The 16124-nt window shown below is 38.5% G+C and overlaps 1 protein-coding gene across 1 annotated transcript in view; it reads right to left on the reverse strand.

Annotated features, from left to right (window-relative positions):
• TRPM7 (transient receptor potential cation channel subfamily M member 7) overlaps nt 1–16124 on the reverse strand; it is a 626812-nt gene that overhangs the window by 289259 nt on the left and 321429 nt on the right. Inside the window, exons 20-22 of the mRNA XM_053717440.1 lie at nt 9623–9751; nt 8631–8921; nt 8311–8485 (exon numbers count right to left, since the gene is read on the reverse strand). Coding sequence (XP_053573415.1) covers nt 8311–8485; nt 8631–8921; nt 9623–9751 — 595 coding nt within the window. The remainder of the gene's footprint in view (nt 1–8310; nt 8486–8630; nt 8922–9622; nt 9752–16124) is intronic.

Genomic DNA, 16124 nt, shown 5'->3' on the forward strand with positions numbered 1-16124 from the left:
TTGAGATCCTGATGAAAAAATGGACCTTGCCATGACACAGTGGAAGAGGCCATGGAGGGCAACTAGACATACATACATAGAACATCATAAGAGAGAATTAGAAGAGATACTTATAACGTTATTGTGTGGTCTGGAAGTGATTTCCCACAAGTAAGGTTTTTGTGGACTCTTACGACCTAGAAAAAAAATAATTTAAGACTCCTCTACCAAGAGGAATTGAAGTTCCAATACCCTGCAGGCTGAAGTAATTGCCACCAATAATACAGTCTTTCAGCATGAGGAACCATAGAGAAATTTCCCATATGGCTTCAAGGAGAGCATCCAACATAAATTCCAACTTAAAAGGGAGATCACTCGTTTGAACAATGGGCCTCTGGAAGAGAACAATATGAACCAAAGCCTTGGAAAAAACATAATTTATGTAAGAACTTACCTGATAAATTCATTTCTTTCATATTAGCAAGAGTCCATGAGCTAGTGACGTATGGGATATACATTCCTACCAGGAGGGGCAAAGTTTCCCAAACCTCAAAATGCCTATAAATACACCCCTCACCACACCCACAATTCAGTTTAACGAATAGCCAAGAAGTGGGGTGATAAAAAAGTGCGAAAGCATATAAAATAAGGAATTGGAATAATTGTGCTTTATACAAAAATCATAACCACCACAAAAAAAGGGCGGGCCTCATGGACTCTTGCTAATATGAAAGAAATGAATTTATCAGGTAAGTTCTTACATAAATTATGTTTTCTTTCATGTAATTAGCAAGAGTCCATGAGCTAGTGACGTATGGGATAATGATTACCCAAGATGTGGATCTTTCCACACAAGAGTCACTAGAGAGGGAGGGATAAAATAAAGACAGCCAATTCCTGCTGAAAATAATCCACACCCAAAATAAAGTTTAATGAAAAACATAAGCAGAAGATTCAGACTGAAACCGCTGCCTGAAGTACTTTTCTACCAAAAACTGCTTCAGAAGAAGAAAATACATCAAAATGGTAGAATTTAGTAAAAGTATGCAAAGAGGACCAAGTTGCTGCTTTGCAAATCTGATCAACCGAAGCTTCATTCCTAAACGCCCAGGAAGTAGAAACTGACCTGGTAGAATGAGCTGTAATCCTCTGAGGCGGAGTTTTACCCGACTCAACATAGGCAAGATGAATTAAAGATTTCAACCAAGATGCCAAAGAAATGGCAGAAGCTTTCTGGCCTTTTCTAGAACCGGAAAAGATAACAAATAGACTAGAAGTATTTCGGAAAGATTTCGTAGCTTCAACATAATATTTCAAAGCTCTAACAACATCCAAAGAATGCAATGATTTCTCCTTAGAATTCTTAGGATTAGGACATAATGAAGGAACCCCAATTTCTCTACTAATGTTGTTGGAATTCACAACTTTAGGTAAAAATTCAAAAGAAGTTCGCAACACCGCCTTATCCTGATGAAAAATCAGAAAAGGAGACTCACAAGAAAGAGCAGATAATTCAGAAACTCTTCTGGCAGAAGAGATGGCCAAAAGGAACAAAACTTTCCAAGAAAGTAATTTAATGTCCAATGAATGCATAGGTTCAAAGGGAGGAGCTTGAAGAGCTCCCAGAACCAAATTCAAACTCCAAGGAGGAGAAATAGACTTAATGACAGGTTTTATACGAACCAAAGCTTGTATAAAACAATGAATATCAGGAAGAATAGCAATCTTTCTGTGGAAAAGAACAGAAAGAGCAGAGATTTGTCCTTTCAAGGAACTTGCAGACAAACCCTTATCTAAACCATCCTGAAGAAACTGTAAAATTCTCGGTATTCTAAAAGAATGCCAAGAAAAATGATGAAAAAGACACCAAGAAATATAAGTCTTCCAGACTCTATAATATATCTCTCTAGATACAGATTTACGAGCCTGTAACATAGTATTAATCACAGAGTCAGAGAAACCTCTTTGACCAAGAATCAAGCATTCAATCTCCATACCTTTAAATTTAAGGATTTCAGATCCTGATGGAAAAAAGGACCTTGTGACAGAAGGTCTGGTCTTAACGGAAGAGTCCACGGTTGGCAAGAGGCCATCCGGACAAGATCCGCATACCAAAACCTGTGAGGCCATGCCGGAGCTACCAGCAGAACAAACGAGCATTCCTTCAGAATCTTGGAGATTACTCTTGGAAGAAGAACTAGAGGCGGAAAGATATAGGCAGGATGATACTTCCAAGGAAGTGATAATGCATCCACTGCCTCCGCCTGAGGATCCCGGGATCTGGACAGATATCTGGGAAGTTTCATGTTTAGATGAGACGCCATCAGATCTATTTCTGGAAGTTCCCACCTTTGAACAATCTGAAGAAATACCTCTGGGTGAAGAGACCATTCGCCCGGATGCAACGTTTGGCGACTGAGATAATCCGCTTCCCAATTGTCTACACCTGGGATATGAACCGCAGAGATTAGACAGGAGCTGGATTCCGCCCAAACCAAAATTCGAGATACTTCTTTCATAGCCAGAGGACTGTGAGTCCCTCCTTGATGATTGATGTATGCCACAGTTGTGACATTGTCTGTCTGAAAACAAATGAACGATTCTCTCTTCAGAAGAGGCCAAAACTGAAGAGTTCTGAAAATTGCACGGAGTTCCAAAATATTGATCGGTAATCTCACCTCCTGAGATTCCCAAACTCCTTGTGCCGTCAGAGATCCCCACACAGCTCCCCAACCTGTGAGACTTGCATCTGTTGAAATTACAGTCCAGGTCGGAAGCACAAAAGAAGCCCCCTGAATTAAACGATGGTGATCTGTCCACCACGTTAGAGAGTGTCGAACAATCGGTTTTAAAGATATTAATTGAGATATCTTTGTGTAATCCTTGCACCATTGATTCAGCATACAGAGCTGAAGAGGTCGCATGTGAAAACGAGCAAAGGGGATCGCGTCCGATGCAACAGTCATAAGACCTAGAATTTCCATGCATAAGGCTACCGAAGGGAATGATTGTGACTGAAGGTTTCGACAAGCTGAAATCAATTTTAGACGTCTCTTGTCTGTTAAAGACAGAGTCATGGACACTGAATCTATCTGGAAACCCAGAAAGGTTACCCTTGTCTGAGGAATCAATGAACTTTTTGGTAAATTGATCCTCCAACCATGATCTTGAAGAAACAACACAAGTCGATTCGTATGAGATTCTGCTAAATGTAAAGACTGAGCAAGTACCAAGATATCGTCCAAATAAGGAAATACCACAATACCCTGTTCTCTGATTACAGACAGAAGGGCACCGAGAACCTTTGTAAAAATTCTTGGAGCTGTAGCTAGGCCAAACGGTAGAGCCACAAACTGGTAATGCTTGTCCAGAAAAGAGAATCTCAGGAACTGATAATGATCTGGATGAATCGGAATATGCAGATATGCATCCTGTAAATCTATTGTGGACATATAATTCCCTTGCTGAACAAAAGGCAAGATAGTCCTTATAGTTACCATCTAGAACGTTGGTATCCTTACATAACGATTCAATATTTTTAGATCCAGAACTGGTCTGAAGGAATTCTCCTTCTTTGGTACAATGAAGAGATTTGAATAAAACCCCATCCCCTGTTCCGGAACTGGAACTGGCATAATTACTCCAGCCAACTCTAGATCTGAAACACAATTCAGAAATGCTTGAGCTTTCACTGGATTTACTGGGACACGGGAAAGAAAAAATCTCTTTGCAGGAGGTCTCATCTTGAAACCAATTCTGTACCCTTCTGAAACAATGTTCTGAATCCAAAGATTGTGAACAGAATTGATCCAAATTACTTTGAAAAAACGTAACCTGCCCCCTACCAGCTGAGCTGGAATGAGGGCCGCACCTTCATGTGGACTTAGAAGCAGGCTTTGCCTTTCTAGCAGGCTTGGATTTATTCCAGACTGGAGATGGTTTCCAAACTGAAACTGCTCCTGAGGATGAAGGATCAGGCTTTTGTTCTTTGTTGAAACGAAAGGAACGAAAACGATTATTAGCCCTGTTTTTACCTTTAGATTTTTTATCCTGTGGTAAAAAAGTTCCTTTCCCACCAGTAACAGTTGAGATAATAGAATCCAACTGAGAACCAAATAATTTGTTACCCTGGAAAGAAATGGAAAGTAGAGTTGATTTAGAAGCCATATCAGCATTCCAAGTCTTAAGCCATAAAGCTCTTCTAGCTAAAATAGCTAGAGACATAAACCTGACATCAACTCTGATAATATCAAAAATGGCATCACAGATAAAATTATTAGCATGCTGAAGAAGAATAATAATATCATGAGAATCATGATTTGTTACTTGTTGCGCTAAAGTTTCCAACCAAAAAGTTGAAGCTGCAGCAACATCAGCCAATGATATAGCAGGTCTAAGAAGATTACCTGAACACAGATAAGCTTTTCTTAGAAAGGATTCAATTTTCCTATCTAAAGGATCTTTAAACGAAGTACCATCTGACGTAGGAATGGTAGTACGTTTAGCAAGGGTAGAAATAGCCCCATCAACTTTAGGGATTTTGTCCCAAAATTCTAACCTGTCAGACGGTACAGGATATAATTGCTTAAAACGTTTAGAAGGAGTAAATGAATTACCCAATTTATCCCATTCTTTGGAAATTACTGCAGAAATAGCATTAGGAACAGGAAAAACTTCTGGAATAACCACAGGAGATTTAAATACCTTATCTAAACGTTTAGAATTAGTATCAAGAGGACCAGAATCCTCTATTTCTAAAGCAATTAGTACTTCTTTAAGTAAAGAACGAATAAATTCCATTTTAAATAAATATTTAGATTTATCAGCATCAATCTCTGAAACAGAATCCTCTGAACCAGAAGAGTCATCAGAATCAGAATGATGATGTTCATTTAAAAATTCATCTGTAGGGAGAGAAGTTTTAAAAGATTTTTTACGTTTACTAGAAGGAGAAATAACAGACATAGCCTTCTTGATGGATTCAGAAACAAAATCTCTTATATTATCAGGAACATTCTGCACCTTAGATGTTGAAGGAACTGCAACAGACAATGGTACTTTACTAAAGGAAATATTATCTGCATTAACAAGTTTGTCATGACAATTAATACAAACAACAGCCGGAGAAATAGCTACCAAAAGTTTACAGCAGATACACTTAGCTTTGGTAGATCCAGCACTAGACAGCGATTTTCCTGTAGTATCTTCTGACTCAGATGCAACGTGAGACATCTTGCAATATGTAAGAGAAAAAACAACATATAAAGCAAAATTGATCAAATTCCTTAAATGACAGTTTCAGGAATGGGAAAAAATGCCAAAGAACAAGCTTCTAGCAACCAGAAGCAATGAAAAATGAGACTTAAATAATGTGGAGACAAAAGCGACGCCCATATTTTTTAGCGCCAAATAAGACGCCCACATTATTTGGCGCCTAAATGCTTTTGGCGCCAAAAATGACGCCACATCCGGAACGCCGACATTTTTGGCGCAAAATAACGTCAAAAAATGACGCAACTTCCGGCGACACGTATGACGCCGGAAACGGAAAATAATTTTTGCGCCAAAAAAGTCAGCGCCAAGAATGACGCAATAAAATGAAGCATTTTCAGCCCCCGCGAGCCTAACAGCCCACAGGGAAAAAGAGTCAAATTTTTGAAGGTAAGAAAAAATGATTAAATCAAATGCATTATCCCAAATATGAAACTGACTGTCTGAAAAATAAGGAAAGTTGAACATTCTGAGTCAAGGCAAATAAATGTTTGAATACATATATTTAGAACTTTATAAACAAAGTGCCCAACCATAGCTTAGAGTGTCACAGAAAATTAGAAAGCCAAACCAGTACTGAAACGAGAATCAGCAGAGGTAATGGTATATATAAGAGTATATCGTCGATCTGAAAAGGGAGGTAAGAGATGAATCTCTACGACCGATAACAGAGAACCTATGAAATAGACCCCGTAGAAGGAGATCACTGCATTCAAATAGGCAATACTCTCCTCACATCCCTCTGACATTCACTGCACGCTGAGAGGAAAACCGGGCTCCAACTTGCTGCGGAGCGCATATCAACGTAGAATCTAGCACAAACTTACTTCACCACCTCCATCGGAGGCAAAGTTTGTAAAACTGAATTGTGGGTGTGGTGAGGGGTGTATTTATAGGCATTTTGAGGTTTGGGAAACTTTGCCCCTCCTGGTAGGAATGTATATCCCATACGTCACTAGCTCATGGACTCTTGCTAATTACATGAAAGAAAAAATGCATCACAAGGGGATAACTGGCGCATCAAATACTTAAAATTGAAGAGATGACAGCAAACTGAGCCTTGAGTGTACTGCTAATTAATCCCTGCTGGAAACCATCAAAAGGTAAAGCATTATTTCATTCAAGAGGAAAAAGCCTCCCAGTCCCTATAGTAAATTAGGGAAGTGGATTTCTAAAGGGCTTAGAGTAATATCTGGATTACCACTGGCGAAAGCTTCAATTGTTGGGAGCCTTATCAGCCATATCATCAACTGCAAACACTTAGAGTTTGTATATAAAGAGGGCCCTGCAACAGAAAGTCAGGTGGTGACAGAGGCCACAGTGAATGGACAGCCAGTTAAGAGGGGAGAGGAACCACTGTCTCTGGGGCAAGAAAGGAACTATGAAAGTTGTCTTCCCCTGAATTCCACATTCTAACATTCTAATTGGTTGAGGAGTGATAAACATGAAGCAGCAGTTGTACATTAAAAACACAATGCTTGCCAGTACTGTCTGTCCTCGTAACTATGCATAAGCATAAACTCCAGGAAAAACTAGTTTATGACCGCCTAACCAACTTCCTGTCTTCCAACTCCTTACTTGACCCCCTGCAATCTGGCTTCCATCTTCAACATTCATCTGAAACTGCCCTTACCAAGGTTACCAACTATCTTCTTTCTGCTAAAATTAACGACCACTACTCTATACTTCTCTTACTTGATCTCTTAGCCGCCTTCAACACAGTTGACCACACCCTCCTCTTACAGACTTTCAGCTCTCTTGCTCTCTATGACACTGCTCTCGCTTGGATACACTCATCTTTCTAACAGGTCATTTTCTGTGTCATTTGCTAGCAGTGATTACTCTTCAATTCCTCTTTCAGTTAGAGTACCTCAAGGCTCTGACCTGGGTCCTCTACTCTTCTCCATTTATACTTCTTCACTGAGTAAATTTATCTGCAGCTATGGCTTCAAATATCACCTCTATGCTAATAACGCTCAGATCTACCTCTCCACCCTACTCTCTCCCTCTGTCCTTTCTAATGTCAGCGACTGCTTATATGACATTTCTTCCTGGAGAGTAACTCACCACCTAGTGATTAACATGTCCAAGACTGAGTACCTCTTAATCGCTCCCTCTAGCTCTACTTCGATTTCGAACTTTTCTATCACTGTTGACAGCATCGCCATCGCCCCAAGTCCACTACACTTGACTCCAGTCTGTCCTTCATCCACAAACTCAAATCGATCTCTTCATTCTGCTAAAACTACCTAAGCAACATTTCCAAAAGTTGCCCTTTCTGAGTGCCGACATCACTAAGCAACTTATCTACCCCCTTGTAATTTCCCAACTTGACTACTGCAATAACCTACTCACTGGTGTTACTCTCTCTTGGCTTTTCCCCCTTCAATCCATCCTAAATGCCTTTGTCAGGCTAAAACACCATTCTTGTCACCTCTGTGTGAGTCCCTTCACCAACTCCTAATTCACAGCAGAAATAAATTCAAAATTCTCACCCTGAGCTACAAAGCCCTTATCGACGCTGCTCCCCAGTATATACCCTCAAAAATCAACAAATATACTCCAGCCCGCCCCCTAAGATCTAACAATGATCTGCGCCTTGCATCTTCTATTATCACCTCTTCCCATGCTAGACTTCAGGACTTCTCTCGTACTGCAGTAACCCTCTGGAACGCACTTCCTTGTGATCAGACTCACCCCTAATCTTCCTTCTTTTAAATGCTCCCTAAAGGCATTTTTGTTCAGGGAAGCCTGCCATCCAACTCAGTAACAAATAATTGCCCTCATCTAACTCTGTATTAACATAAGTCTCACCTTTGCAGTCCTCACCTCCTGTTTCTTACCCTCCTACCCTTCTAGATTATAAATTCCCATGGGAATAGGGCCTTCAATTCCTTCTGTATTTGTTTGTCAAATTTTGTCTTGGTTTTTTACTATTTTTAGTATTTGTTGGTGCTTTATGAATAAAGTATAATAATAACTATAATTATTGAAAAATTATTTTGTTGGTTATATGAATTGTCTGAATGCCTATGTATCACTATAAGAAAAAAATCTTACCATCTATCTCATAAGCATACACTTCACCAAAGATCATCCAGTAAGGCTGGAAAACAATATCTCTTGCAAGAGTCCAAGATGGTTCTTCATTAGGATAAAGTATGGCTTTTCTAGGAACACCAAAACTCAGAAGCACAACTGCCATAATGACCACTATGTAAAACATGTTTGACACCTGTAAATAAGAGTATACGATGTATAGGGTTACAATTGTGTTCATGCACTATAGTTAAATTGCACCAAATCAGAATACCCTGGGGAAAATACATAGAGGACTACTATTTTTTTAAAATTTATTTTTTAAAATTTCAAGAACTTACCATTTTTCCAATCATCATTACATATGGTCCTGCTTGCTGATTAACAGCCAAATAATCCAGTAATCTGACGTACCAAAAAATTATATTGAGACAGTATGTTAGCCTTCCAGCCACTAAAACATATGAAGAGTCTTCCTTCAATGGGTCTTCAGAAATGTTTTTGTATGCCCCAAATCTCAGTCCACAGCCAATAAAGAAAGTAATTATTGCAATGGTGTCAGTGATGTTAAAATAATCACCAAACCATACTTTCACTTTCTGATTAATTTTTCCAGCCTCTGACATGAACATCTGAAATAAAGTATATAAGTTCCATTTCATCCATTTTTAAAACTTCATGTTAAAGCAACATACCTATTTATAGTTAAATGAAGATCTTGAAAATTGCATTAAAATGAATAAGAGTAAGGCATTGATCATTCATGAATTTATGTTAAAGTTAAACCTTAATATTGCAGATATAAAATTATTTATACAGTTACATATGATACCCATACAACTATTGCTTATGCTTTTAGTGTAAACAAAGCATTAACTCCCAATAATACATTGTTATGGTTGTAACATGTTTTGCGGTTTACTCCTGCAGATAGACCATAATATATATAATTTTTTTAAAAGGACAGGAAACCTCAATTTTTTTCATGATTTGTAGAGAACATAACATTTGAAAGAACTTTCCAATTTACTTCTATTACCAAATTTGCGTCATTCTCTTGTTATCCTACTACTGGCAGCTAGATAAACATATCTAGTTAGCCAATCACAAGAGACAAATGTATGCAGTCACCAATCAGCAGCTAGCTCCGACTAGTGTAGGATATGTTTGTATTCTTTTTCAACAAGGGATACCAACCAAACGAAGCACATTTGAAAATAGAAGTAAACTTAAAAGAATCTTAAAATGACATGCTCTGTATGAATCATGCAAGTTTCATTTTGACTTTCCTATCCATTTAAAAAACAAAAAATTATAATAAAGTTAGACAAACCTCTCTGATTTTTTCAAAAGCTGAAGTAAAAATGTATAAGATTACAATCCATTCCTGTACCGAAGGCCAGGGTTCCATCTTCACAAGAACCACAAATGTGTAAAGCATAAGGAATCCCAAATAGGCCAACTACAAAAGATTAAAAGGATAAATAAATTTACAAATATGTTTTCAACATTTACTTACATAGCAGAGTGTTAAAGTCTACAGAAAAAATAATTGGACTACGGTAGCTTTAATGTAACTGTTGGATTCATTTGACAACTATGGTTATGATAGATATTAAAACCATTCACTAAAAAACATAATTTATGTAAGAATTTACCTGATAAATTAATTTCTTTAATATTGGCAAGAGTCCATGAGCTAGTGACGTATGGGATATACAATCCTACCAGGAGGGGCAAAGTTTCCCAAACCTCAAAATGCCTATAAATATACCCCTCACCACACCCACAATTCAGTTTAACGAATAGCCAAGAAGTGGGGTGATAAAGAAAGGAGTAAAAAGCATCAACAAAGAAATTTGGAAATAATTGTGCTTTATACAAAAAATTCATAACCACCATAAAAAAGGGTGGGCCTCATGGACTCTTGCCAATATGAAAGAAATGAATTTATCAGGTAAATTCTTACATAAATTACGTTTTCTTTCATGTAATTGGCAAGAGTCCATGAACTAGTGACATATGGGATATCAATACCCAAGATGTGGAACTCCCCACAAGAGTCACTAGAGAGGGAGGGATAAAATAAAAAAACAGCCATTTTCGCTGAAAAAATAATCCACAACCCAAATAATAAGTTATTCTTTTAATGACAAGAGAAACTTAAAACATCAGCAGAAGAATCAAACTGAAACAGCTGCCTGAAGAACTTTTCTACCAAAAACTGCTTCTGAAGAAGCAAATACATCAAAACGGTAGAATTTAGTAAATGTATGCAAAGAGGACCAAGTTGCCGCTTTGCAAATCTGATCAACTGAAGCTTCATTCTTAAAAGCCCACGAAGTGGAGACTGATCTAGTAGAATGCGCTGTAATTCTCTGAGGCGGGGGCCTGACCCAAATCCAAATAAGCTTGATGAATCAAAAGCTTTAACCAAGAAGCCAAGGAAATAGCAGAAGCCTTCTGACCTTTACTATAACCAGAAAATATAACAAATAAACTAGAAGTCTTCCTGAAATCTTTAGTAGCTTCAACATAATATTTCAAAGCTCTCACCACATCCAAAGAATGTAAGGATTTTTCCAAAGAATTCTTAGGATTAGGACACAAGGAAGGGACAACAATTTCTCTACTAATGTTGTTAGAATTCACAACCTTAAGCAAAAATGTAAATGAAGTCCGCAAAACCGCCTTATGCTGATGAAAAATCAGAAAAAGGAGATTCACAAGAAAGAGCAGATAGCTCAGAAACTCTTCTAGCAGAAGAGATGGCCAAAAGGAACAACACTTTCCAAGAAAGTAGCTTAATGTCCAAAGGATGCATAGGCTCAAATGGAGGAGCCTGTAAAGCCCTCAAAACCAAATTAAGACTCCAAGGAGGAGAGATTGGTTTAATGACAGGCTTGATATGAACCAAAGCCTGTACAAAACAGTGAATATCAGGAAGTTTAGCAATCTTTCTGTGAAATAAAACAGAAAGAGCAGAGATTTGTCCCTTCAAGGAACTTGCAGACAAACCCTTATCCAAACCATCCTGAAGAAACTGTAAAATTCTAGGAATTATAAAAGAATGTCAAGAGAATTTATGAGAAAAACACCATGAAATGTAAGTCTTCCAAACTCGATAATAAATCTTCCTAGAGACAAATTACAAGCTTGTAACATAGAATTAATCACTGAGTCAAGAGAAACCTCTATGACTTAGCACTAGGCGTTCAATTTCCACACCTTCAAATTTAATGATTTGAGATCCTGATGGAAAAGTGGACCTTGAGACTGTAGGCCCGGCCTTAACGGAAGTGGCCAAGGTTGGCAACTGGCCATCCGAACAAGATCCGCATACCAAAGCCTGTGAGGCCACGCTGGTGCCACCAGTAGCACAAACGATTGTTCCATGATGATCTTGGAGATCACTCTTGGAAGAAGAACTAAAGGCGGGAAAATATAAGCAGGTTGATAACACAAAGGAAGTGTCAACGCAAAATCCCTGGACCTGGATAGGTATCTGGGAAGTTTCTTGTTTAGATGAGAGGCCATCAGATCTATCTCTGGAATACCCCACATCTGAACAATCTGAGAAAACACATCTGGATGGAGAGACCACTCCCCTGGATGTAAAGTCTGATGGCTGAGATAATCCGCTTCCCAATTGTCCTCACCTGGGATGTGCACTGCAGAAATTAGACAGGAGCTGGATTCCGCTCAAGCAAGTATCCGAGATACTTCTTTCATAGTTTGGGGACTGTGAGTCCCAACCTGATGATTGACATATGCCACTGATGTGATATTGTCTGTCTGAAAACAAATGAACGGTTCTCTCTTCAACCGAGGCCAAAACTGAAGAGCTCTGAGAATTACACGGAGTTCTAAAATATTGATTGGTAATCTCGCCTCTTGAGATTTCCAAACCCCTTGTGCTGTCAGAGATCCCCAAACAGCTCCCCAACCTAAAAGACTTGCATCTGTTGTGATCACAGTCCAGGTTGGCTGAACAAAAGAAGCCCCTTGAACTAAACGATGGTGATTTAACCACCACATCAGAGAGTGTCGAACATTGGGATTTAAGGATATTAATTGTGATATCTTTGTATAATCCCTGCACTATTGATTCAGCATACAAAGCTGGAGGGGTCTCATGTGAAAACAAGCAAAGGGAATCGCGTCCGATGCTGCAGTCATGAGACCTAAAACTTCCATGCACATAGCCACTGAAGGGAATGACTGAGACTGAAGGTGCCGACAAGCTGCAACCAATTTTAAACGTCTCTTGTCTGTTAGAGACAGAGTCATGGACACTGAATCTATCTGGAAGCCTAAAAAGGTGACCCTTGTCTGAGGAATCGAGAAGCTTTTTGGTAAATTGATCCTCCAACCATGTTTTCAGAGAAACAACACTAGTTGATTTGTGTGAGATTCTGCAGAACGTAAAGACTGAGCTAGTACCAAGATATCGTCCAAATAAGGAAACACCGCAATACAGAGAGCAAGGCACCGAGAACCTTTGAAAAGATTCTTGGAGCTGTTGCTAGGCCAAATGGAAGAGCAACAAATTGGTAATGCTTGTCTAGAAAAGAGAATCTGAGGAACTGATAATGATCTGGATGAATCGGAATATGAAGGTATGCACCCTACAAGTCTATTGTGGACATATAATGTCCTTGCTGAACAAAAGGAAGAATAGTCCTTATAGTCACCATCTTGAAAGTAGGTACTCTTACATAATGATTCAAAATTTTCAGATCCAGAACTGGTCTGAATGAATTTTCCTTCTTTGGGACAATGAATAGATTTAAATAAAACCCCAGACCCTGTTCCTGAAAAGGAACTGGCATGATTACCCCTAAAAACTCCAGGTCTGAAACACACTTCAGGAAAGCCTGAGCTTTTACTGGATTTGCTGGGATGCGTGAGAGAAAAAAATCTTCTCACAGGAGGTCTTACTCTGAATCCTATTCGATATCCCTGAGAGACAATGCTCTGAATCCATTGATTTTGGGCAGAATTTATCCAAACAGCCTTGAAAAACCTTAATCTGCCCCCTACCAGCTGAGCTGAAATTAGGGCCGCACCTTCATGCGGACTTAGGGGCTGACTTTGGTTTCTCAAATGGCTTGGATTTATTCCAATTTGAGGAAGGCTTCCAATTGGAAACATATTCCTTGGGGGAGGGATTAGGTTTTTGTTCCTTATTTTGACGAAAGGAACGAAAACGGTTAGAAGCCTTAGATTTACCCTTAGGTTTTTTATCCTGAGGCAAAAAACTCCCTTCCCCCCACTAACAGTTGAAATAATAGAATACAACTTAGAAGCAAATAAATGATTACCTTGGAAAGAAAGAGATAGCAATCTAGACTTAGATGTCATATCAGCATTCCAAGATTTAAGCCACAAAACTCTTCTAGCTAAAATAGCTAAAGACATGGATCTAACATCAATTTTGATAATATCAAAAATGACATCACAAATAAAATGATTAGCATGTTGCAGTAAGCGAACAATGCTAGATAAGTCAGAATCCAATTCTTGTTGCGCTAAATTCTCCAACCAAAAAGTTGATGCAGCTGCAACATCAGCCAAAAAAATTGCAGTCCTGAGACGATGACCTGAATATAAATAAGCTTTGCTTAGATAAGATTCAAGTTTCCTATCTAAAGGATCTTTAAAAGAAGTACTATCTTCCATAGGAATAGTGGTACATTTAGCAAGAGTAGAAATAGCCCCATCAACTTTGGGGATCTTTTCCCAAAACTCTATTGAAATTGCTGGTAAAGGATACAATTTTTTAAACCTTGAAGAAGGAATAAAATAAGTTCCCTGGCTTATTCCATTCCTTAGAAATCATATCAGAAATAGCATCAGGAATAGGAAAAACCTCTGGAGTAACCACAGGAGGCTTAAAAACAGAATTTAAACGTTTACTAGTTTTAATGTCAAGAGGACTAGTCTCCTCAATATCCAAAGTAATTAACACTTCTTTTAACAAAGAACAAATATACTCCATTTTAAATAAATAAGTAGATTTGTCAGTGTCAATATCTGAGGAAGGATCGTCTGAAACAGATAGATCCTCATCGGAGGAGGATAATTCATTATGTTGTCGGTCATTTGAAATTTCATCAACCTTATGAGAAGTTTTAAAAGACCTTTTACGTTTATTAGAAGGTGGAAAAGCAGACAACGCCTTCTGAATAGAATCAGTAACAAATTCTTTAAAATTCATAGGTATATCATGTATATTAGAAGTTGAAGGAACTGCAACCGGCAATGTACTATTACTGATGGACACATTATCTGCATGTAAAAGTTTATCATGACAACTATTACAAATGACATTCGGAGATAAAATCTCCACAAGTTTACAACAAATGCACTTTGCAGCTTTGGTAGAACCAATATCAGGCAGCAACGTTCCAATATATACTTCTGAGACAGTATCAGATTGAGACATCTTGCAAAATGTAAAAGAAAAAACAACATGTAAAGCAAACTTATCAATTTCCTTATATGACAGTTTCAGGAATGGGAAAAAATGCAAATAGCATAGCCCTCTGACATAGAAAAAGGCAAGAGGCAAAAAGCAATGGGGTTATAAAATAATGAAACATTTTGGCGCCAAGTATGACGCACAACGTAACTGAAAATGTTTTGGCGCTAACAACGTCCGGAAATGACACACTCGCGTCACTAACGACGCAACCTTGTGTAAGGAACTCGGCATCAACTACGACGCCGGAAATGACAAACTGGCGTCAACGGACGTACCTCCACGCCAAAAAATTCTCGCGCCAAGCATGACGCAATAAAATCTAGTATTTGGTGCAGCCGCTGGCCTAATTCTGTCCGCAATTTGCAATAAAAAAACATAATTTATGCTTACCTGATAAATTTATTTCTCTTGTGGTGTATACAGTCCACAGATCATCCATTACTTGTGGGATATTCTCCTTCCCAACAGGAAGCTGCAAGAGGATCACCCACAGCAGAGCTGTCTATATAGCTCCTCCCCTAACTGCCACTACCAGTCATTCGACCGAAGACAAGCAAGAGAAAGGAGAAACTATAGGGTGCAGTGGTAACTGTAGTTTAAAAATAAAAAACACCTGCCTTAAAATGACAGGGCGGGCCGTGGACGGGATACACCACAAGATAAATACATTTATCAGGTAAGCATAAATTATGTTTTCTCTTGTAAGGTGTATCCAGTCCACAGATCATCCATTACTTGTGGGATACCAATACCAAAGCTATAGGACACGGATGAAGGGAAGGACAATACATACAAATTTTAAGCTGAGCTTAAAGATAGAGAAGTGCGCCCGTGAAGGCTAAAAGTATCACAGCACCAATATAAAAATAACCATAAATATTTAATAAAATACAATGTGAATACAAAAATAAAAAGGGACGTCTCCCTATACTGTAAATGTTGACAAGTGAACTATAGTTATAAAAGCGGAATAGAGGAATAAAAGCAAATAAAAAGTTATTATTCTTTGAACGTTCATAAAGCTTTAGAGGAATAAGAGCCAAGCAATCTTGCACAGTTCCTGCTAGATTATTGCTAGATCATGGGTCTGATGATCGTGCACAGTGTCCTGTTTGTGCAGCGTATGTATCTTTACACAGAGCGGTAATGGTATGAAGGCAAGGAGGAACACTCGTAGGTAAACCACTTAGGCACTTTATGAAATATAATAACCAAAGTTCATATACAGAATATAGTTCATATATGGTGACAGTATGCAGACAGCCCTTCAGGGATTAGTGTGTGGTACTTTACCGTATTCCGATGGTAAGTCTCGGTGAGTGACACCTCACTTCTCAGAATCAAAGGG

The sequence above is a fragment of the Bombina bombina genome, chromosome 6 (genome assembly GCF_027579735.1).
Source record: "Bombina bombina isolate aBomBom1 chromosome 6, aBomBom1.pri, whole genome shotgun sequence".
NCBI classification, from domain to species: domain Eukaryota; kingdom Metazoa; phylum Chordata; class Amphibia; order Anura; family Bombinatoridae; genus Bombina; species Bombina bombina.